Raw genomic sequence first — 25,111 nt, 5'->3', positions numbered from 1 at the left:
TGGCAGAGTGAAGTTTTCCGATTGTTGAAGTCTTGTTGCCGATTCACTAGGTGCCGCTGAATGGAGAGCAGTCCTGAAATGCGTTGCTCAAACGCATACCCCGAGAGTGCGTTGTGAGTTGCGTTGCTCGACTCCAGCCACCGCCTGTTGTTCCTTGGGCAAGAAACTTGACTGTCAAAGGCGAGTACTGGGTAGCTCCAAATTTAGTCACATTGTAGCTTATTTGAGTTGGTGGAAAACAGCATAGATTGTACGCTGAAACTTGAATGATTTGGTTGTAATGGGTTATGCTATGCCTTTGGTTGTTATTGCTACTGAGTGCTATTGCAAATACACAACTATCTAAACTTCAGCGTAAATATAAATTTCACTTGCTTGTAGGCCTACGGAAATTCCAAGTGCGCTTGTATATTTCTGAAGTAAGAAAATATTTTAGGGAATTTGTCAATAACTGATGAGTGCAAGAATTAATTGTTTCAAGAACTGCATAAATTAAAAGTAAAATGGATACTGTGGATCAACTTTTTGATAGGTCATTTTCCTCAAGAACGTTTGAAGAAAAGCGTAACATAGTAGATGCTGGTAGACCTCTGCCTGAACTTACTGAGCTAATAAGTGAACAAGATAGAAAATGCGTTCGTCGTTTTCACGTCTCGACTTACCAAAAAATTGAATGGCTTACAGGAAGTGACCAAAAAAATTGTTTATTCTGCTGGACCTGTCTTTTATTCTCTGAAGATCGGAACGGACCTTGGGTAAAAAAAGGTATCCGGAGTCTGCGCAATCTTGCCGTTAAAGCTCACAAGCATAAAAAATCTACGTTACATATCAAGGCTACGCTGAGTGGATCAATCTTCGGAAGCCAGCGTGTTGACATGCAACTAGGAGAGCAGTACCGGGTGAATATCTCTGCACACAACCGCATGGTGGAGAAAAACAGAGCCATTCTCTGGAAGTTAATCAAAATTGTCTGTTGGCTTGGAAAGCAGGAACTCGCATTTCGCGGCAATGACGAAAGTGCCGGGTCTCGAAATGCTGGTAATTACCGGGAATTACTAATTTACACTGCCCAATTAGATCCAGATTTACAAGAACACTTGAATTCTTCTAGTGTTTTTAAAGGGATATCTAATCATGTTCAAAATGACATGATACATGCTGTTGCCCACGCCTTAAGGCAAGTAATCAAAAAAGAAATTGCAGAATCACCATTTGTGTCAATTTTAGCTGACGAAACAACAGATATTTCTTGTAAAAGTCAGTTTTCTTTGGTTTATCGCTACGTGTGTGACGGAAGTCCCGTGGAAAGATTCATTTGTATGAACGACGTGAGTGAAGATAAGTCAGCCAGTGCAGTGTCTTCTCTGATATTAAGTAACATCAAAGATTTTGCGGATTGTGGTAATAAACTCAGTGGCGGCTCGTGGCTTTTGGTGATGGGGGTGCTGCAAATTTAGATGGCAAGTATGACATCATAATGTAACAGAAACAGACGAGCGCCGAAGGCGCGAGCCTCCTAGGGGGGTCTGTCTGGGGGCATGCCCCCCCAAAAAATTTTGCACTTTTATATGCTCTAAAATGCCATTCCCGGTGTTTTCAGGACAAAAAATGAAAATTTTGAGCAGTTGAAAATGTGGACTTTTAGAACTTTGAAATAAAAAAATTGCTTTTTCTTAAAGGTTGGTGCAAAATAGAAAATCTGAAGTAATAGATGAAGTAATACATTTGAAGTAATACATCTGAAGTAATAGATGAAGTAATACATCTGAAGTAATACATTTTGCTCATAACATGAATATCAGTAAATCATTTTATTTTTTGTCATTAACGCATCCGAGACCAAAAAGATACTACTAACTACAATAGTCGATAGCCTATAGGCCTACCAGCACGTTAATGAATGGGAAAAGGTGGCAAAACCTTGAAAGGTTTAAAACGTGCCTGAATAGAAAATCATGTAGTAGGCTATGTCTAGTTAGCACGGACACAAAACCCAAAAAAACAAACAGTAAACAATAAAACATAAACAAGCACAAATGTAGTAATGAATGACATCCTAATGAAAAGTGTTGTGGATTGAATTTGTCAGTTCCAATATTGATGTGGATGAGCACTCAGCAGTAATCATAATAATAATAAGATGGAGAAAGAAAACCGGACATAAAAGAAACCCATCCTCAAGCAAAAGCCTGTTTCGATATGGCCCAGGAGAGCATATGTTGAGCTCTTTCTATGGTCAAACTGCACACCACACAGTAGCCTACGACGATTGAGGTTTGAGATCCAGTTTAAGTTATTGTTTCTTGTCCTGGTGGGTGATGAAATGGATGAGCTGGTAGATGATGATGTCCTGATGAAGCTCTCATCTCCTTTGGTGTCGTGTTAGTTATGGAGTGTTGCGTTTGCTGTTAATATCTACAAACATAAAAGTACAGCACAAGCAGTCAACATTATTGTTAGGTAGGCCTAATCTTTTGTAAAGTATTTCGGATTTCAACTGGAATCTTCATAAGAATGCAAAAACAGCCTTTCTACGTTGTCTTTCTATTGTGTATCCGATCCGTTTTGTTTGCTTAAATGAACATTGCTTTAGTTTGTGGACAAAAAGTGACTTTGTATCACTCTTTCTAATTGAAGAAGGAAATTCGTTCCATGTTTTTGCACCTGTGAATTCTATTGAATGCTGAGTTACAAGCGTTTTTGAGAAGTATGGAATGTTTAGAGCATCATTATTCATTATCATGGTTTCTTGTACACAGGCTGTGAACCTCTTTGACATATTTAAAACAGTTGGAGAAGCAATCTGGTAGTAAATTGTTGTGAAATTTAAACACGAAAACACCATTTTCCAGTTTGAACACAATTGCCCAATTGATATCGGGATCTTGCTACAACTATCATTGTTGGGGCAAAAAATACGATGAATTCAAAGCAGACTTTTTCTCCTAATTAACAAGGAAGTGTCCAACATGAGAGTGACAATCTAGCCTATACAATATACATTGGTTAAAATTATTTGCAGTATCAATTATATAATATACATATAAGCACTGTTTTGTAAATAGTTACCAGTTTTAACAAATTAGATAGGCTATTAATAGGCCTAACCCGAAACATTAAAAGATTAATTAATCAGTACATACTTAACTTTAGGATGTCTTCTGAAGATTTGATTATGTGTGTCTGTGAATAAATAAATACAAAACTGTTGCCATTGATTGTCCAGACATTTCTTTTCCCAATTGGTGTTTTGCATCATTGACGAGTTGAACTCTCCGCTAAGTAGTGAGTTACTCAGTCAAGGCCATGGATGATCCAGCAAAGTTTTTTTTTTGCTGAAATACAAGATTTCTCGTGGGTTGTCTGACAAATTTTATTGTGATGGGTTATTTTATCACTATGAATAACAAATAAACAAAAGACACAAAGTTCCTACAGTGGATGCTGCACATGCACTATAACTAGGGTGGATACAACTTAAGTAAACAGTGGGATAAACTACAAAACATAAGTTACTTACAAATAAACTGCTCCATATCAACTGGAAACAAGCTTATTTATAGACAAAATCCATTCTTCTTGTTTTCTTTTGAGCAAAAAGGTAAATGACTTTGTCGTTAATGTCTGGGAGATGAAAAAATTGTTCTCCATTGAAATGACGGCAAGAGCATTTAGTGATTAGAGCCTTTCTTGATTGATGGTACTCCTCAGAAAAGTTTTGATTCTTTTTAATGTTGAAAAGCAGCGTTCAGGCTCTGCTGTGGTCATAGGAATGGTCAGGGGGAATTTTACCAGTTTGGAAATTTCACTAAGAGCATCATTTAAATTACTTTTCTGAATAAATGTCAACAATTCAAATAACGCGGAATATTCATGCATGTCCGACCTGCTGCAGAATACTGCAAGTTCAGTTTCAAACTTTTCTTTTTCTATGATGTTGATGGGATGTGCTTCAATAGTTACTGCCACCTCATGTATGGGCAGTTTATTCTTAAAGCTATTGAAGCTTCTCTTGTTGAACAATTTTGCAGCTACTAATTGTTTGGTGAAGGAATATCTAGCCATTATGTCAACGCATTTGCAGTCACACACCTCCTTCGCTTCAGCCATAAGTGTTTTTGAAGAATTCTCACAGTACTTTTGAGTTTCTTATCACAGAAATTGCACTTTTGAAATTGCTTATATATTCATGTACTTTCAACACATCAATACCTCGAGATTGCATGTGGTTGATTGATGAAACAGCAGCAACCAACAGAGCAATTTTTTGTTGGTAAGTTAATGCAAAATACCTGTTGCTTCTGAAATGGTATGATCAGTGGTTGATGTAGACTGTATTTCATCAAGACAGAATTTTAAGGGTTCCAAATGTTTGTGAACTTTATTAACTGTTCGTATATGAAAGTTCACATTGACAGCACCACGTTGCAGCCTCCCATGTCATAACATATCCTTCTACCAGTCTACAACTTGCTGCACAAGTAGACTAGCACTTATAAACCATCAACACACAGCCTGAAAATAACAATGCGATGTGGAATTAATGTAAATATGGCAGACCCTGCTCAGCAAAATGCTGATAAAAAATCTAGCCAATTAAGAAGTTGCGTTGTTCTTACAGTTACACCCCTAGATTTTTCACCTTAACTTATTATCACAAATAAACAATGAACCTAGCTTAAATTTAATTAAGTAAGAACGATAAAGATAACCTAGTCTAAGCTTTACCGTATCTTTTAGTGCAGAAAGCAAAGCACATTAGTCTAACAATGTAACAGCAGCAGTCGCAGCCACCTAACATTGTGTTTGAAAACGATCAAGTATACTTGCAACAAAAGCTAGCCTGACAGGCAACTGCAAAATTTGCAGTTCGGAATTGTGCAGTTTTAAAGCAACCTCAGCCAAATATGACGTCACCATTCCTGTTTGTTTTTCTTTTATAAGATCGCAACTGCAGAGCTTGCAGTTCAGAGCTTCCAAATATAAAACTTGAAAAATCATAATAATTTTTAAAATTCAGAAATTATCAAACTTCTAGTCGGTAGGATCTACAGAGAAAATAAAAAAAGCGTAAAATTAATAAAAAAAAATAAATTCTGAAATGTGCAGGGGGTGCTGCAGTTCTGCAGTTTCTATAGACGAGCCGCCACTGAATAAACTTGTCTCACAAACTTATGATGGCGCAGCTGTGATGTCATCCTCTCTTAACGGAGTACAGGCTAAAGTTAAATGTGTTTATCCTACTGCTTTGTTTATTCACTGCTACGTACATGTATTAAATTTAGTATTGTCTTAAAGTGTCCAAGCAATTCCCTCTTGCAAAGTGTTTTTCGCTTCTCTGAATGGTTTGGCTGCCTTCTTTTCGCATTCTGCAAAGCGTACCAAGCTTCTTGTCGATATTTTACGCCGTCGTCTTCCACATGTGTGCGTAACACGTTGGAATTATGCATCTCGTCTCGAAAACACTGTGTACGAAAATCTGTCGGAGTTACGTCTTGTTTTTACTACCTTGCTGGACGATGTGCCTTCTGCTGTGTTGGAGTCAGTTTCTGGTCATCTGGCTAACTTGGAAGACTTTTCGTTTTGTTTCTATTTGTCTGTTTTCAACAGAATTTTTTCTCACACGGACGTTTTATTTCCAGTTCTACAAAAGTCTTCGTTCGACATACTGAATTGCAGGCAAAAAATCGATGCTACCCTTCAAACAATTCAATCAACTCGCAATTTCTTTGACGAGATTTACGCTGCAACTGTCAATGATGTGGGCCCTCCAAGAAAACGACTGAGAAGCTCAAGTCCCACCAATGATGCTCAATCAAATTTTCGTGCTGCATTCTATGAAATCATAGATAATATTACCCAACATATGCGCACCCGTTTTGCTGACTATTCAAAAATTCGGTTTCTTGATTTGTTGGACAGTTCGAAGTTTAATGATTACTGCCGAGACTTTCTGGCTGAATCTTTTGAAGTTCTTTGGGACAACTACGGTTTTGCTTTTGACAAAGTTTCGTTAAAAAATCAACTAAAAATGCTTTATTCGACACAGGAGTTTCGAAGAAAACCACCAGCAGAAATGTTAAAGTTTTTGAATGATAGTTTCTCAGCAAAATCTGCTTTGTCTCAATTGTATTTGCTTTGCTGCTTGGTAAACGTTATACCTGCTTCAACATCAAGTGTAGAAAGATCGTTTTCTTCTCTTAAACGAATTAAGTCCTACGCTCGCAATAAGATGGGTCAGAGTAGGCTGTCCGATCTGGCTCTTATATCTATAGAATCAGAGCTTCTCACCTCAGTAATAGAAAAAAAATCATTCCAGGATTTAGTCATCGCACATTTCGCCAGAGCAGAAAGACGTATGAATTTTACTTTCAGGTAAAAATTTTCAATTTGGTGCCCTTCAAGATGTGCGTTTCAAAAAGCAAGTTGATGAGCAGCAGATCTTAAGCAAGGGTAACTTTTATGAGCCAGTAAACTTCTTTAGTCTGAAATATTGCAGAAAATCTATTTTAAGTGAATGATGTATTGAAACTGTGTTTAAATCGCCGCATTACTGCTTTTTATATCTAACCCGTGCCTATTCATGTGGTGAGAAAGGTAGCTTCACTGTTATATTATGTACTTTTGTTTGTTTAGTTTATATTTCTTGCTGTTTTTTGATGACTCCTCGCCATGTACTTTAGCCTACTAGCTTTCATAGTCATGCTTTTGCCCTTTTTACAGCGTTGATATAACGTTACTTCGCCAATGAGCGTTCAGGTGCGGATGCAATATTTAGTTCGTTAAGCTTCTATACGCAGGAGGCAAATTTATTTTGTACAAATTGCTTGCGGTTGTAATATTTAGGCCCATGGAGGTGGCCATGTTAGGCCTAAGTGTTAGTTTTTGTAGTATAGGCTTAATTGAATATCTGAAAATGAACATTCATGACGAATTAAATATTTAGACAACTATTATTCTATGTCTAACTCTGGATTTTGGTCCTGCAACGTTAAAATTAAGATTGTTCATTACTTCTAAACATTAAATGGATGTATGATCACGACATAGGCGAAGCACAATTTGACAGATTTTTATTTTTGATTTGTTTTGGAAATGCTCTCAGAGCGCACCAAATTGGAAGTGTTTTTCAAAAATTTCTGGGGGAGGCCCCCCAGACCCCCCGCTGGAAGTGTTGCCTTCGGCAACACGCCTTCGGGCTTCGCCCGACGGTTACGCCCTTCGTGCCTACTACCTTGCTGCAGCATATTTCCAAGTTGCTTTCCCAACGGTTTAAGCCACCGAACGTCACTGCTGTGTTTCCCATGAAACATTATTGCGATTATTTTATTCATGGTGCTCCTCATGGATCCAAAAAGATTGCAAATGTTTCAGGATGGATGAAGGAAGATGTAGGCTTACGTTCAACATCTTGCAAGTTCTAGTAAACCCGCTGCAGAAAGATCCTAAATCACTGAAATTATGCAACTTAGACACTCGACATTGAATTGACCTTGCAGAAGATAGAGATGCGTGTAGGCTCACTGTGCATTAGACCGTCTACAATTATGAAAAAACGCGTATCACCAACCAAGAGGAAAAGCGTAGCAATAAACAAAGCCGTCGCAATTTTCCGTCTTCACCTGTCTCAAGCTTTACAGGTTTATCGTTGCGGCCGCGCCTGCCAGTCCCGCATTTGACTTTTTAGCCATAAGAGGGCTTGCAAATAACGTGATATTTAAACTGCTATCTTCGTCCCGAAGTACTGTCATATAGCCTACATATCTTGAACAATTATATTTCTCTTTCATTTGCACAAAAAATAAAATCATGCTTTTATCCATCCCTCCCCATTCATCTTATAAATTGGCGACGCAGAACGAGTAATTTTCGGAGCCGTAAAGGCTTATTTCAACAAAAATCTCATGCCTGGTCAAACAAAAGCAAGACGGGGAAAATCAACAGTTTACGATCTGCTGGTTATAGAAAAAATGTTTGGTGCTATTGAAATAGCTCTGTAACGACTTGCCCCACTAATGAAGTAAAAAACGTCACCTTGATTTCAATTTTAGTTTATAAACAAAAGATTCAATGCACCGAAAACCAGGGGCGCCGGAACGATTTTTGACTGGGAGGGCAAGATTACGAAAAAAGGGCACTTTTGTTTACTGAAAGGCCAATTTTTTTTCAAGTTTTAAGATTAGATATAGCGATAATGCTAATCTATCAGCTCACTATGTATTAAGTAATGATAGCCTACAAGTGTCCGCCGTTCGGTATACAAAGAAGGGCATCATGCTATGTTATAATGATGTAACCTACTGTCAAGCCTTAAAGCAGCCTGCGGCCATGGCCGCTAAAGTAGTGCTTGAATGACCGCCGGTGCTACCTCCTACATCGGCCAAGTTTGGCCGCCGGTCTCTTCTAGCCAATTATTTAATTTCGCAATAGAATGATTGTGGATTAACTGTCGAAAATATGTAGTAGGCCTATCAAAGAATGACGCAAAATTAGGTCAGCGCGTCATAATCGCCACTGTTGCTTTGTGCGGGAATATTTGTTATTGATGGAATATATCTATCTGCGATCACCAGCGCTGTAAGTCTTGTTTGTAATTCTCGACGTTTATTTTAACAAAGTGTTAATCCGAAGTGCTAATTTACGTCGGCTGGCAATATTGTCGTTTTTATGTCGATTCGATGTTGTCGGACATTGAATCTTTGTTAAAAAGGAGAACCAGGTTAGTTGACATCTGAAGGGAAAACATTTTTTGATCGTATTTTACAAAAATTATGCTTCTTTTGGTAATGTCCTTCACATCATTGAAATACTTATTTTATTTCCTTACCGTCATCGTCAACATAATCATGTCGAATGTTGTTTTTCGTTGCTAAAAAGAATTCTAGGGGAATGGCGAACTTCTTTAAAATCAGCCACATTGGAGACACTCGTGCGAGTGTCGTTAGATGGTCCCGCAGTACTGGATTACAATCCCGATAAAGCAATTAGTGCGTGGTGCAACGATGCTATTGTAGGACGTCGCCCAGGCCCAGACTTCAACAACGCTAAGTGATCATTTTAGCATTGTTGCAAGTTTAATTCTATTTACTTGTGCTATCGTTATTTTGTATTTTGGCCTCCAAGCACGCAGATTTGGCCGCCGAGAAGGAGCTCCCGGTAAGCCACGATGGCTGCCGAAAAAAAAGACGAGTTTTAAGGCCTGTACTGTGTTGCAAAATTTTGCGCCGTAAATATTATTTTGAGGCAAAAATGAAAGATTATAATTAGGCTAAAAGCGAATAGCAGAAATTGTTACATTGCAAAATGTGTAGTAGCTTACATGACTTTAAAAGGGCACCATTGCCCCCCCTGCCCTTCCATCTGCAGAAAAATTGAGGGCAGGGGGGCATCCGCTTCCGGCGCCCCTGCCGAAAACACGCATCAACAAACATAAACCAAAGCTCTGAGGCCAAACAGGCAAAATTTTATTGAAATTATACTTTGACCAGATGGAAAACAAAAAAACTATTTTTTTTTAAGCCAACTACGTCGTCTACGTAAAACAAGCCACAGGTATGGTTTCTGTCGTCTTTAACCTACTGACAACTTAGGGTTGAATGTAGAAACTACACTTAAGCTGTCCTTAGCCATAAGAACTACTTAAGTACTAATCATGTCTTAAAACTGTATGCAGAAACTAAGCTTTTGACTATTAAAAGCAATACTTAAGTTCTTATCAAAATGTTCCAAAGTTAAGACTGCTATTGACCAGTCTTAAGTTGTGATTATTTCTGGCAATGCCTAAAGTTATGGTACACGTTAGGCTGATACGAGGTGATGGGGGGATTGCTTTTATACTGGTAGAGTTGCTCCGTTCGCTTTTGGTTGATTTTCTTTGGAATTTTTATGGTTTTGAGAAAACTACAGGAAATTTCCAAACTACCGACGGCGACCTCATGGGATTGCACCAAAGCACAGTTTGCAGAGCAGTTCACAGGATTTCAAAGTGTATTGCTAAAAGAATATCTAATTTTATGAAGTTTCCTACCAACTTGGCGGAAGTCAAGCAAGCTTTTTTTGCTATTGCTGGGTTTCCTTTAGTTGTGGGTGCAATCGATTGCACGCACATACCCATAAAGTCACCAGGTGGAGACACCGCCGAAGTTTTCAGAAACCGCAAAGGTTACTTTTCTGTAAATGTGCAGGCAATCTGCACAGCAGATCGCATTTTTACGAATGTTGTTGCGCGATGGCCTGGGTCAACTCATGACTCCAGAATTTTTGAAAACAGCGTTGAATATACGGGACAGACTCGAAACCAATGAAATAACGGGTCTCTTGTTAGGAGACAGTGGGTATGCATGTAAGCATTACATAATGACGCCAGTGCTGAACCCAGCTAACGAAGATACAACAGGAGTCACATTAACACACGTGTTCGAATCGAACAGTCATTTGGTGTCCTGAAGCAATGCTTCAGGTGTCTTCGCGTTCCACTGCGGACACATTTCAGTAACTCCTTGGTAATAATAATAGCAGTATTCTGTCTGCACAATTATGCAGTTAAACGTGGACAACCACTTCCAGAAGATGTTGTTGAACAAGATGACCACAATCAAAGACCAGAAGTAGATGATGCTGCTCCTTTATCTTCCTCAGCAACAAGCTTACAAGGACGTGCGGTTCGCTTGCAGTTAATAAACTAATACTTCCAATAAACCAATACTTTCAGTTAATAGACCCTTTGGCAAAAGTTTATGCGACTATGCATGCTTGAAAAAACTCAGATTCATGGTAATAAAAAACTGGTATCAGGGAATTGAAGTGGTTTATTATCATCGTTACTTTTAGAGGTTACAATGATGGTTCAGCAAAGTTGACCACATTTAATAATGAGACATGTAAATTCACTGCAGGGGGTAACTACAATTTGCAAAAATGCACAAGTATTGTAGACTTCAGTTATGTAAATACAAGAGGAAAATACTTCACCGCAGTAAATTTTAGCGCGCTAATCAAATTGGGGGGGCCTTGAAAGCGCGCAAGTCAAAGTGGGGGGCCCTGAGCAACTGCCCAATTTGCCCATTCTTATATCCACCACTGCAAACGGCTGTCGCTCCCAGTGACCAGTATGTAATTTGCAGTACTATGTCAAAACTGGATCGCTTTATACATTATTTTTAATTCTTGTTATTAGAAAAGGTTATTACAGCATACAAATGACCAGAATTAGAAGTTTCGTATGCGCAGGTGCTGCTTTGCAAGTCTAGTGTCGGTGATGTATCAGCGACGACGTAAGAAATTCTTACGCAATGCGTCACGTACGTAGACTTAAGTCATTGACTGAAAACTTAAACAGAACTTAACTAAGAAGAGATTAAGAATACTTTCTGCAACAGGAAATCGACCAGGACTTAAACAATGCTTAGCTAAGTTCTTCTTAGCGTTAAGCAGTTCTTCAGTTAAGTTTCTACATTCAACCCTTAAACTTGTATTTGCTGAACGAATTGGGCCTACAAAAAATAGCGACACAGCCAAAACGTAGACAACTAGCACAAAAAAATGTAAATAGGCCAATACAGCATAAATTGCATCATCCAAAAGGCCGGATGCACAATAAAGTTGTGAATGTTGTCGCAGGCTGCACAAAATACTGCAAGCGTTAAGTCGCCCAATGCCCAACCTTGACGTAAAACATTGTATGCGAAATCAAGAGCGTTATCTTAGATCATATTGTTTGCTTTCAAAACAAAATTTATCCAAATGAGTAACCCAGCTGCTGCAAACTAACATTATCGTCAATGCAAGCTGAGTATAGTAGGCTAATCTTATACAATACAACTCGACTCGAAAAACATTTCGTCCGACTTCATTCCGCAGCCATGGCAAAGACTGAAATGTCCAACCAGAAAACGCAATAAATGACATGTTCGATTGTTTGGAAATATTACAACTTAAAGCACCAATTTAAGAGTTTGACTTCTTTGTGGTGGATTCTGTTATTGTTTGATATCGTTGAGCAAACTTTTTCAAATTATTTTTAAACTACTAAATTTAAACAGAGTCATCATTAAAAGTTGGCAGGTATAAAAATTTATATATACAATTATACATACAGAGATGTACAAATTATATAAAAAGCCATTATAGTCACGGTTTATTGAAATTACAACTTAACAGTAAAACTATGGGCGCGATAAAACTAACCTAAAAGATAGTTACTTTTTACTTAGGTACATGAAAGTTGCCCGACTGACCCACAAAAATATTAATGCTCTTTATCACTGACGTCATGAGACTACAGAACATGTGGCCAAAACAAAATTCGTTCGAGTTTTGAAAAATCTTGATTTATCTAATTGAACAATGCGAGCAAGGCAGAAAAATAATCATGATACACAGTAACAACTAGATATCTGACTTCTTTTGGCATTTAAAGCACATTAACTGCATTCGCAAAAAAAAGTCCAATAGCAATACAATGAGAAGTAAAATGGTCGTCACTCAGTAAAGTCTTCTCGAAGCTCCTCGTCTTCATCCCGGACTTAGAGTAGGTGATAAACTGATTGGAGAGTAAGGAAAGGTAAAATAAACGACCAATCTAACTTTGCCGAAGCTGGTCTACTTCCATTTGAAACAACAGGAAATTTGCAACGTTTTCAATTCAATCAAAAGGAAGCTATTTCTGGGGGAGCCAGCTTGACAAAGTTAGATGTGCCGCTGTCAGTGCAATTCATCTGACGTAATGACGCTTTTAACAGGAACTATAGTAGTTTTATCAGGGTCCCATGAAGTTGCCTTTCGCATGTCGTAAGCATCTTCATCTGCGTCGCCGTTGGGAGACGAATAATAGTCAACGACAGTTCTGTAACACAAAGAAACCTAAGTTAGTTCAAGTAAAAATTGGTTAATAAATTTTCCTTTTCTTATATTGTCGAGTTAAATATCAGTAGGCTACACCCGTCAGCTATTCCACAAAGTTTCCTTAAAACTGAATAATTCATTATTTTATTTACTTCTTTTAAACTAGTTTGCAAAAGCATTCTTATGTAGTTTTTGACAAGCTAAAAATAGAAAGGTGGAGATAAACCTGTATATGACGTATCCCAGTTTCTCATACATCTTGACAGCTACTTGGTTTGATTTTCTGACAAACAAGTCTACAAAAAGAGCTCTTTTATTTTCAGACACTTCTTCTAATCTTGTCATAAGTTCGGCAGCCAATCTCAAGCGTCGATATTCACCAGCAATAGACACAGCCGTAACATGTCCATGCCAATCATCAGGCATTCGGCCTTCTACCTGTAACATACTGTCAGAGATGTACGTATACGCCGCAAATTCTACGCCGCAGACTTGCGGCGTAGACTTTTTGTTTGCGCTTACGCTTGCGGCCACATTTTTTTGAATAGTTTGCGCTTGAGGCTACGCCGTAAAGTTTTCGCGGTTTTTTAGCGCATAGCGTCAACGCATACTTTTTAATGTATTTTTTTCTCTACAACACGCCAATACCTTCCAGCGCTGCAGTTGAAAGAATGTTTTCAACCGGCAAAGACATATTGGAACTAAAACACAGCAAAATGTCAGATGAACACTTTCAGATGCTTGTGTTTCTTCGTGGAAATTCAAAATTAAACTTGTTTGTTTCGAGTGGTTTATACCGTGTGAATGTTTGGCACCGAGCAAACAAAATAGTTTGCGCTAGTGTATGCGCTGACGTTGACGCCGCCAACATACGGCGTATGTTTTTTCGAACGTTTGCGTTTACGCTGACGGCGTCAATATTTTTTGTACGCGCGTACATCACTGCATACTGTATTGTTAATGTTACTGAGGTTGATAAATTGTTAAATGTCAGGAACTCCAATGAGGAGTCGCTGCAGATAACTGGCCGACCCTGATGTTACGAAATGAAGACCGGGCTTCTTTGAAGGAAAACAGATGATGGATGATGTTGACTCCACTGGTCTGACCGCCAACGAGAATGCATGTTAGTGCGCAGTTGGGTAAGCAGCTTTGCTAGCTGACTAGTGCTTAAACAATAATAAGGACAACAACAAAATCTACCCAACCCAAACGTAATCCGACTTGTCAACATACCAAACAGGGCTGAGCCTTTGTAACACAAAAATAACTTATTTTTAATTTTGCTACTATTTTCAAAATACATAAAAATATGTTTCTCGGCAGGCGATTTGTAGCAATAATTGACAGCGATAGACACGTGTTTCGCCCATGAGGCTGGGCTCATCAGTATCGCACCGTATTCTAGCCACAAATTTGAACTGCTCGCTGTACTAGTGAGTGCTCAGCCTTGTGCTGATAGCCGGGAAGAACGCCCCTTTCTTCACATAAAAATATGTTAAATCTAGATATGTTTCTCGGCTTGTTATGCTGATGATACTAAACAAATTCTCTAATGAAGCTATGGTGTGAAAAAAAAAGGTTTATAAGCAGGGTTGTCATCAACATGGGCCACAAAATAAGGACAACCGAAAAAATAAATTTTCATACGAAGCGCAACATGCGTTTTTGAAGAAATCTTTGCATTTATACGAGCCAAGATGCATCACATGCCATACTTTTTCCCAGAAACCAGCTGTTCCAGCAACTCCTTGTTTATGGAAAATTAAAAACTTTGTGTATCTCACGGCAGCTCAGGTCAAGGTTTAACTTTACTTGTAGTAGGGATTTGACTGTCATTTCACCAATGGTCTGTTGTTTTCCTTAATCCACTGAGCAAAAACCAGAGAGAACGCTCACTCCACAAATACGTTACGGTACTGACCGAAAAGGAGAATACGATGCCAACTAGCTTGTAGCAGAGCAACAGATAAGAGACATCTTCAGTAAAGATTTTCATCCACTTGTCTTCAGGTTCATCCTTGCGGAAGACAACATCTGGAATCTTTTTGAGCCGAGTACTAACAACTGATACCTCATTGTAGAACACATCCTTCATTGACATTGGTGGATCAATTTGCTTTGCCAACCTCTTAACTTTACCAGAGTTCAGTTGATGTGCATTGGATACTTGTCAAGTTAATACCACTTATTGATACATTCCAAAAAAAGATAGAAGTTTTGTAATTGTTAAAAATAAGACAAAATAACGACTCAAGTCAAAAACATAGACACTTCTTAAAAAAGACAATAAACTTTTCTAACACATTGCCCTTCAAAATAAGGACAAATCTTAGAACTAAGGACGATATGGCAACCCTGTCTATTAAGCTATTTGTTTATTTATTTGTATCAGACAAGGTTGTTTAAATTGACTGACAAGGTTGAACATTTCACATTGTTTCATCCAATGAAAAATCCGTTTGCCAAATTTACAATTAGGCTTTTGTGTAGCATACCAGTAATTATCCTGACACCGAAATCAATTTGAACATTTTTTGTCAATTCATTTTGGACAGAAATTTTGGGTCTACGTCTTTTAGGCGCCGGTCAAATAGGCGCGCACACTGTGGCGTCAGGATATTTAGGTGTGGAGCACTGTGGCGTCCGTTCATTTACGTGCTGTTCCTAGTAAAGTCTACAGATAGTATCAGCTCGCTTGAATATAGGCTACGGTATGTATACTAATGTTTACTGTTTAGTGTAGTTATCATTTGACTTAACTAAAATGAACTCAGCCATTTTCGAAAACTTGAATAATTTATTGATAAAACTGTCGCCGACGCAAACCAGCACTAACAACAAGTAAATGCCGAATGATGAATCTCTTCTGGTGAACCTAGAATTGCGATTGAAACATCAATACAATCGGAAAATAATACTCTAGCGTCATGTGGCAAATAAAAGTTCAAAACAGCAACCGCTAGATGGCGATAGTAAATTTCGCGTTTCGAACAATTTTACTATTGCGCAAGAGCGGCCATGCTTTTATTATATCCGTTTTGATCTGGTCATGGAAAAGGTAAGGAAGTGTAATGAAGAGTAGCCTTTGCCTAGGATGCAGATATAATTTAGATATATGCATTAGAGAATGTAGAAACTTACTTAAACATGTATATATATCAGGCCTCGAAATTTGTTTTTGTTGACGGCGGACAAACGTGTCCGGTCTGAGCAGCTATCTCAGCGGACAAATTATGTCTCACGGCAAACACACCAGTTTTAGAGTCGATCGTCATGCTTAATCACTTTATCTTGATAATTCTTTACCATTTGAGAACTATAGCTACGGTTTAAAAGTCTTGTTAAAATTGCAGTGAAGTCACTCTGAAAGGCTTTCATCAGACCAACGACGTGCGCTTGAAGAGTCAAAGCGCCCTGTAGCTGCTTAATACGCCGCATAACTGATTAACTTCCACCGAACGAGGTCGTGTGGCTTCTTGCGTCACAATGCTCTGGGCACGAGTCGGAAAACTTTTATACTAACCCTACTATTTTCTGCTGTGCAAAGTTTCACTAGGCTTTTTTCTTTAGGTTTATTTTTGCGTGTCATGTGAGCGAAAGTGAATTTTCCCTGGGCCTTTTCTTTCTTATTGTAATACCAAAGCTTAACAAATTTTGTAACCAATCTTGCCTTATCATTATTACTCGGAGACAGTGGCGTAGCTAGGGGGCGGGGAGGCCGGACCGCCACGGGCGGCACTTTCAGACCACGATTTTTGATTTTGATTATAAGACGATAAAAAAACGCATTTCATTTTCACATGCTTTTTCTTGAAGGGGCGGTAAAATCTGAATCCGCCCCGGGCGGCACATTCCCTAGCTACGCCACTGCTCGGAGATCAAAGCCAAGCATTGTGGTTTGTGACGTAAGACTTGAACTACGTTGCGCGTGAATAGAAGTATTGTACTCCGGTCGATTCTTGGCGAAGAATTTACCTTTGTTGCGCTGATTCAACGTCATCAATCGAAGCACTATAAAAATCAAACGTTTTCCTGCTTGAATGGAAACCAAGGGATACGATATAATGGTCAAGGTTTCTAGATGCGCGCTAGAATGCACGGAAATTATATTCTTGCAACAATTGTTCATGCTATGCAATGACAATTTGTATCGCTAGTTCCTGTGTTATTTCTCGGCGGACAAATATGACCGATCTAGGTGATACTTCCCGCGGACATCACATGCTGTGATTTTGAGGCCTGTATATAGGGATCCACGTCTTTTAGGCGCAGACAGTTAGGCGCCAGTCAAATAGGCGCACACAACCACACACTGTGGCGTCTGGATATTTAGGTGCAGAGCACTGTGGTGCCCGTTTAGTTAGTCCGGAAGAAGACAGCTCATACAACGAAGAAGATTTAGGTGCTATTCCTAGTAAAGTCTGCAGATTGTATGATCTCAGCTTTGGCAAAACCTAATGGGGGTTTTGACGGAAAACTAAGTCACTCTTCACTCAAGCCTACCACCCACTTGAATATAGGCTACAGTATATTTTTTACTGATGTTTAGTGTAGTTATTATTTGACTTATAGAACTAATAGTGAACTCAGTCATGTTCGGCAACTTGAATAATCTATTGATAAAGCTTACGCCGAAGCAAACCTGGACTAACAACAAATTAATGCCGAACACGCCCATTAAAAGAACAATCTATTTTTCTGTTCAATTCAACATTTTGTGTGAAAAGCATTGCCGGTTTAAGCAGCTTCACTCACTGAAGCCCTCACTAACAACAAATAAATGCACGCGCATTAACAAAACAACATATTTTCTATTCAATATATATTAGAGTGGTTCAAAAAAACACAATTTTCTCGGAATCTTCTTCCACAAGGCTTAAAATGTGCCATTTTCCCATAGAAGTGCCCTTGCAAAAAATTAGACTGATTGGAAGTCGTTTAGAGGTCAATCAGATTTTCACTTTTTTACCACATTCTGCCTATGCCAAACCCCATCGCACACAGGCCGATATTGTGTGCAAGACTTACAGAGAGGGAATGCCCCCTATTGTTTTGAAAACCACAGCAGAGAATGAGCTAGACTTCTATATGATGCATAATTAAACTTCGTGTGTATGTAAACAGATTTATTAACTTAACACCCAACAAAGCAAAAATCTTATTTTCATACTAAACTATCGGCAATTCGGCATCTACCATTTTTATTGGAAAACACTCGAAACCAGCAGTAGTCTCATCAGTCATCACTTCAATTATTTTGATAGGTTAAATAAGTTTAAACATAATACAATTTTCCTTTTATCACAAAGAGACATCCATATCACGATAAATGAATTAAAATACAATGTTAGCATCAAGGACTGTGGTGTTAAATCAGATATGACATTCGGCCACTGTTTTCGTCACAGTCTCATTTCAGGCTTTGTTGAGATTAAGGGTTGCTTTGGTTGGCACCGGAAACCTTTTCCTGTAGATGCTTACTAACTGCAGTAGGTACTGGTACTGTTTCTGAGTCTCATGAAAATGATTGAAGTGATGACTGATGAGACTAATGCCGGTTTCGAGTGTTTTTCAATAATAATGGTAGATGCCGAATTGCCGATAGTTTAGTATGGAAATAAGATTTTTGCTTTGTTGGGTGTTAAGTTAATAAATCTGTTTACATACACACTAAGTTTAATTCTGCATCATTTAGAAGTCTAGCTCATTCTCTGCTGTGGTTTTCAAGATGATAGCGGGCATTTCCCCCTCTGTAATTCTTGTACACAATATCGGCCTGTGTGCGATAGGGTTTGACATAGGCAGAATGTGGTAAAAAAGTGAAAATCTGATTGACCTTTAAACGACTTCCAATCAGTCTAATTTTTTGCAAGGGGACTTCTATGGGGAAATGGCACATTTTAAGCCTTGTGGAGGAAGATTCTGAGAAAATTGTATTTTTTTGAACCACTCTAATATATATATATAACATTTTGTGTAAGAAGCATTGCCCTACCTGCCAAGCTGATACTATCTGCAGACTTACTAGGAATAGCACCTAAATGAACGGGTGCCACAGTGCTCCGCACCTAAATATCCAGACGCCACAGTGTGCGCGCCTATTTGACCAGCGCCTAACTGTCTGCGCCTAAAAGACTTGCTACCGTATATAGTGTATATTATACAGGCTAGTGTTGGGGTGTTCAGAGCCGGAGGCAAATTTACAAATGTCAATCAATCAATGGTTTATTTGTCAGTAACAGGAACATAGTACATGTTTGAAATATGCAAAATGTCCCAGATCATTTAAATCTGGACATCTTCATTTTTCCAGCATGTGACGTAATATCTGTCCCATCCATGCTGTCTCTTAAAGGCAACAAATGGAAATGCACTAACTATGATGCCATAGTACGTCTCGCGCGCACTCGTCACGCAGAGCGAGTCAAAATATTTGAAGACTTTGTTAAATCATTTTAATTCCTCCGTGTTGTTTTCGTGTTTCTTATACTGTGTTGTTCATTTTAATTTCTTTAATAAATTTCTTTTTTTTTCACTGTTGCATTGTGTAATGGTGTCCGCTCCGATAGCTCAATTGGTTAGCGCGTAACTTCTGGAACAAAGAAGCTTCAAGATCAAGCGGCGCTGGTTCGACTCTCGGTGTGTGCGCTTGAGCAACGCACGTTAAGGACTGCTCTCCATTCAGCTGCATCTAATGGATGGAATAATTCCCTGGCAACAAGACTTCAACAATCGAAAACTTCACTCTGTCAAGCTCGGTGACCGGGCCTGCGTCAGTGATTCAAAGCCTCTACAAGTATGCAAAACTACCAGGATTAAGCTCTGCAAGAAGCTTTCCCAGTCCGAGGATAAAGATTCAATCAATCAATTGATGAGTAATGTCATCACTGCTATTGTGTTCACAAGTCTTTAAAATGTTTGCATTGATATTTTTTCACTAAATAAATAAGAATAAGGAAAATTGCGAATCCGCGGTAATTTATATATATTTTCCTACAGACCAACATCGTTTTCGGGATCCATTACGCCAAGGTTTGTTTGCTTTTTTTGGATGAAACTATGTGAAAATAATCAGTAGGTATGCAGGAGCTAACCATGTCAAATGGAAGCAAATTTATTCCAAAATAAACGTGCAATTGAAAGATTTGTTGTATCCACAAATTTCCCCAATTGCGCATTTACGCATTAGGGATTTTTCCCCTTCCACGTAAATCCTGCTCCGAATTCACAATCTTCTTCCGTATTTCCGAAGTTGATGGAGTTTTCGCCTGAAATAAATTGTTTTGTAAGGTAGACGCAAGTAGCTAGAAGTGGATTACCACCAAAAAAAAATATCTTCAGAATTAAAGAGTGGGTGATGAAAAATATTTCGGTTTCAGAAAAAAAATTCGTGTTTAGGGGAATGACCATATTTATTTGTGTATAATACATCATGTTAAACCCGCTGAAGTTACTTTGTTTTATTTCTCTATAAAGAAATTGAATGTGATTGAAAGATAATTTATAAATTAAATAATATACAATATAAAACCATAAACAGACACAACTAAGCAACAACACTACATTTAACATTATAAAAACAAAAAACAACAAGCGAACGTTTTCAGCTAGTCATATAGCCCTTTTCAAGCCTATAAGAAAAATACATTATTGAAAGAAATGCTAAAGAATCATATAGTATCACAGCAAAAATAAGGTCAAATCTAAACATTTGAGAAACTGCCTCGCTCACACAAAATGATAACTGAAAATTACGCAGCGCAACAGGTCAAGTATTTCAGAGGTAAAAATAATTGATTGTTCAGACAAGGACTCAGGCAGATTACGCAAGAAAGACAGAAGCACAAGAGATAGTGGCACAAAACAAAGTAATGCGAAAAGCACAAGACGTGATAATTTAATCAAAAAACTGTTAAAAGGTAAGAAGCTCCGCAAGCAAATAATTGTTAACCCAGGGCTCAACAGGCAATTATTTGCTTGCGGAGCTTCTTACTTTTTAACAGTTTTTTGATTAAATTATCACGTCTTGTGCTTTTCGCATTACTTTGTTTTGTGCCACTATCTCTTGTGCTTCTGTCTTTCTTGCGTAATCTGCCTGAGTCCTTGTCTGAACAATCAATTATTTTTACCTCTGAAATACTTGACCCGTTGCGCTGCGTAATTTTCAGTTATCATTTTGTGTGAGCGAGGCAGTTTCTCAAATGTTTAGATTTGACCTTATTTTTGCTGTGATACTATATGATTCTTTAGCATTTCTTTCAATAATGTATTTTTCTTATAGGCTTGAAAAGGGCTATATGACTAGCCGAAAACGATCGCTTGTTGTTTTTTGTTTTTATAATGTTAAATGTAGTGTTGTTGCTTAGTTATGTCTGTTTATGGTTTAAAAGAGTTACCTCTCTACCCAAATTGTATTACAATATAAAACCACAGAAATATATAGCCTATACCATAGTTATCAAAAGTAGCCTAAACAACGATTTAAAATGGTCTTATTGGAGGTAAAATTTTGAGTCAAAAAGTTATACAGTAATAGACTACTGGTAACATTTTGCTCTATAATATTAACTCCTTTAACACGTACCTTTCCCATTATGTATCCCATGACTTTTCTCGATGGAGATTCTGCCACCATGAAGTATTCCGGCCATTTAGCAAGGTATTGTAAATAAAACCCTATTCCATAAGTTTCAGTTAAAGGGTCTAAATTTACCCGATTAAACTTCAGCATATCCGCACAAGTAAAAGGACGATAAAGTGTCATTTCAGCTTGAGAATAACTGTGTAATGTGTATGGTATCTGTAAAATACTTTGTAAGCTTAATGTTAAAAGAAGGCAGTGGCTATTTGACCGGCGCCGGTCTTTGAATCTGAAACACTATTTGACCGGTCATGACGTCACTATACAGTCACTTTTTTCTTTTTCTCTTTCAAAGCAAAAGACGAGAAGCGCATATAAGTTCTAAATCCAACCATCTCACTCAACTCGTAACGTGGCGCATGCGATACGTCGCCGCCTCCGACTCTAGAGGGACTGAGTTCGATACTACCCGGAAGCGTTCTTTTTTTTATTTATTTTTTTTTAATTAAATTTTGACACGAAGTGCATTTTTGTAGTCAGTTTTTAATTATTTTTTATGTCTTTTCAAATGTGAGTAATAAAGTTAGAGTTTTTTTAATTTGCTGGAATTTGAGAATTTCTCTGGGTAATTTTCCGATTGTGGCCGTGCTAACTACTGATACGGTATATAGCCTACATAATTTTTCAATTCAGGCACGTTTTAAACTTTTCAAGGTTTTGCCACGTTTTCCCGTGCATTAACGTGCTGGGAGGTCTATATCGATTTTTGTAGTTAGTATCTTTTTCGTCCCGGACGCGTTAATGACGAAAAATAAAATGATTGATTGATGTGACCGTGTTTGCCGAACGAAGCAATACATTTTTGCCCTCAACAAAATGCACTTTGGGTCAAAATTTAGTTAAAAAAAAAGAACGCTTCTGGGTAGTATCGAACTCAGTCCCTCTAGAATAGGAAGAGGCGACGTACCACACGCGCCACGTAACGAGTTGAATAAAATGGTTGGATTCAGAACTTATATGCGCGCTTCTCATCTTTTGCTTTGAAAGAGAAAAAGAAAAAAAGTGACTGGACAATGACGTCATGACCGGTCAAATAGTGTTTCAGATTCAAGACCGGAGCCGGTCAAATAGCCACTGCCTTAAAAGAACTTTTACACTTGAAATTAGTGCATTTTTTTAGACTTTAGAGCAGTGGTTTTTAGACTTTAGAGCAACCTTTTCGCAACGGTCCCTAAAAATTTCTATTTGAAATTTTGGTATATTGTGTCTCCTTATGGAATCATATGTTACATAAGTTTCAATTCAAAGCAACACATTTAGAAGAATTTGCTGGATTCGCAACGCACTTGACCATTGATTAGATTGAAAAAATTATGTTCTGAGCTTCATGTTGGCACACAGGATCAAACATCAGTTCAGTATAAGTGAATCCCCCAACCGCGAATTTTTGGTAAAATTACCCCAATCACGAATTTCAAAATAAACAGGCTAATATTTGTTCAAACTCAAAAACTGAAATGGCACAGGCAAGAAGATTGCTATCCCTATTTCTGCACTAAAAATTAGGCCAAAACCGCTTTTCAGATTTTAGCAATCAGCAAATGTTTGGCCTAGTCCCAAAACCCTTTCCCTAAAAAAATTAAAACTTTCTGACCGTCTGCACTAACTTTGCTGTTAAATCTCTTCTAGTGAACCTACAATGACCATTGAAAGATTAATGAAATCAGAAAAGAATACTCTACCACCTTGCGGCAAATAAAGTTCGAAACAGCAACCACTACATAGCGATAGCAAGAAGCGCGGTTAGAGCAATTTTACCACTGCGCAATAGCGACCATGCTTTTTTCCAGGGATGCCAGGTTGGCATTTGTAATGCCAAATTTCATAAATTTGAAATTTTTTTATGTTGTTTGGCATGAAAAAAATCCTGTTAGGCATTTTTTCAAAATTGTTTTTCTGAAGAATACGGTACTCTCAAGAATGAAGATAGCTAGGTTGTGCAATAGCAGCAAGTGTAGGCTGAGCTTTTTTGCAGTTTTACCCATTTTTTACCAATTCCATTATTTATTAATGAAGAAACCTTTGATTTTGCTCCGATTTGCCTATTTGGCATTTTTTTTAGGTCATTTGGCATTTTTTGTTTAGTTGTTTGGCATTTTTTCCATAAGTGGACCTGGCAACTCTGCTTTTGTCATATCCGTTTTCTTCTTCGTCGTATGAGCTGTTCTTCCTGACTATATAAATATATCCGTTTTGATCAGGTCATAGAAAAAGTGAGGAAGTTGCATGCATGCACGAATAAATGCTTTGGGAAGAATTGTTTTACAAAGAATTAACTTTACGAAGAATTGTTTTACGAAAAGTTGCTTACGAACAATTGCTTTACGAAGAACTGTTTACGAAGAAAACGTCGGACACCGTTTTTGATTGATTGCTTGATTTTGATTGATTGTTTTTGATTGATTGATTTTGATTGATTGTTTTTCTTATGCTGTGTTGTTCATTTTAATTTCTTTAATAAATTTCTTTTTTCCACTGTTGCGTTGTGTAGTGGCGTCCGCCCGATAGCTCTGTTGGTTAGCGCGTGACTTCTGGAACGAAGAAGCTTCAAGATCAAGCGGTGCTGGTTCGACTCTCGGGATGTGCGCTTGAGCAACGCACGTCGCACGTTCACGACTTCTCTCCATTCAGCGGCAACTACTGGATGGAATAATTCCCAGCAACATGACTTCAACAATCGGAAACTTCTCTCTGCCAATCTCGGTGACCGGGCCTGTGTCAGTGATTCAAAGCCTCTGCAAGTATGCGAAACTGCCAGGATTAAGCTCTGCAAGAAGCTTTCCCAGTCCGAGGATAAACATTCAATCAATCAATTGATGAGTAATGTTAACTCTGCTATTGTGTTCTCAAGTCTTTAAAATCTTTGGATTGATATTTTTTCACTAAATAAATAAAAATTAGGAAAATTGCGGATCCGCGGAAATTTATGCATATTTTCCTACCGACCAACATCGTTTTCGGGATCCATTACGCCAAGGTTTGTTCTTTTTTTCAAATGAAACTATGTGAAAATAATCAGTAGGTATGCAGGAGCTAACCATGTCAAATGGAAGCAAATTTATTACGAAATAAACGTGCAATTGAAAGATTTGTTGTATCCACGAATTTCCTTAACTGCGCATTAGGGATTTTTCCCCTTCCTCGAAAATGCTTCCCCCATGTGACGCTTTTGTTCCGTCTATCCGAAGTTGATGGAGTTTTCGCCTGAAATAAATTGTTTTGTAAGGTAGACGCAACTAGCTAGAAGTGGATTACCACCAAAATAATATATCTTCAGAATTAAAGAGTGGGTGATGAAAAACATTTCGTGCTTCAAAAAAAAAATGCGCGGTTGGGGGATTCACCACTTAATCTATATGCTCATTTGATGTTTTTCTATAAATTTTATCAAAACTTAATACAGGGATAAGGGATATCTAAAGAAGAGGATGTGAAGGCTCACAGCAAGTGCTTTATTCTTATGACACTACCAGGGCGGTAGTTTGCAGCACGTGAAACATGCGGTTCTTTTCAAAATTACAAGAAGGTTTTGTAGTGCGGCTGATACACAGAGTGGCCAGATTGAAATTTGCAAAAAATGCCAAACTCACCAAAAAATAGGCCAACTTGAGACCAAATAGCTAT

The 25,111-nt window shown here is 38.1% G+C and overlaps 2 protein-coding genes and 1 long non-coding RNA gene across 3 annotated transcripts; 1 reads left to right on the top strand and 2 right to left on the bottom strand.

Annotated features, from left to right (window-relative positions):
• Positions 1-503: 503 nt before the first annotated feature.
• Positions 504-1,457, top strand: LOC145765245 (zinc finger MYM-type protein 1-like). Its single transcript, XM_082577040.1, has one exon. It carries the CDS (start codon positions 504-506, stop codon positions 1,455-1,457), a length of 954 nt encoding a protein of 317 aa, XP_082433166.1.
• Positions 1,458-1,796: 339 nt separating this feature from the next.
• On the bottom strand, positions 1,797-3,642 carry LOC145780559 (uncharacterized). Its single transcript, XR_014290664.1, has 3 exons — positions 3,521-3,642; positions 3,144-3,335; positions 1,797-2,415 (listed from the first exon to the last, which is right to left on the bottom strand). It is a non-coding gene; the product is annotated as an uncharacterized LOC145780559 (long non-coding RNA).
• A 5,799-nt stretch (positions 3,643-9,441) lies between these two features.
• Positions 9,442-21,666, bottom strand: LOC145776576 (N-alpha-acetyltransferase 20-like). Its single transcript, XM_082587827.1, has 3 exons — positions 21,431-21,666; positions 13,070-13,281; positions 9,442-12,844 (listed from the first exon to the last, which is right to left on the bottom strand). The coding sequence occupies exons 1-3, from the start codon at positions 21,608-21,610 to the stop codon at positions 12,703-12,705; spliced, it is 534 nt and encodes a 177-aa protein (XP_082443953.1). The 5' UTR covers positions 21,611-21,666; the 3' UTR covers positions 9,442-12,702.
• Positions 21,667-25,111: the final 3,445 nt, after the last annotated feature.

Source organism: Aplidium turbinatum, chromosome 1 (genome assembly GCF_918807975.1).
Source record: "Aplidium turbinatum chromosome 1, kaAplTurb1.1, whole genome shotgun sequence".
Classification (NCBI taxonomy): domain Eukaryota; kingdom Metazoa; phylum Chordata; class Ascidiacea; order Aplousobranchia; family Polyclinidae; genus Aplidium; species Aplidium turbinatum.
This window is presented reverse-complemented; position numbering and strand designations above follow the sequence as displayed.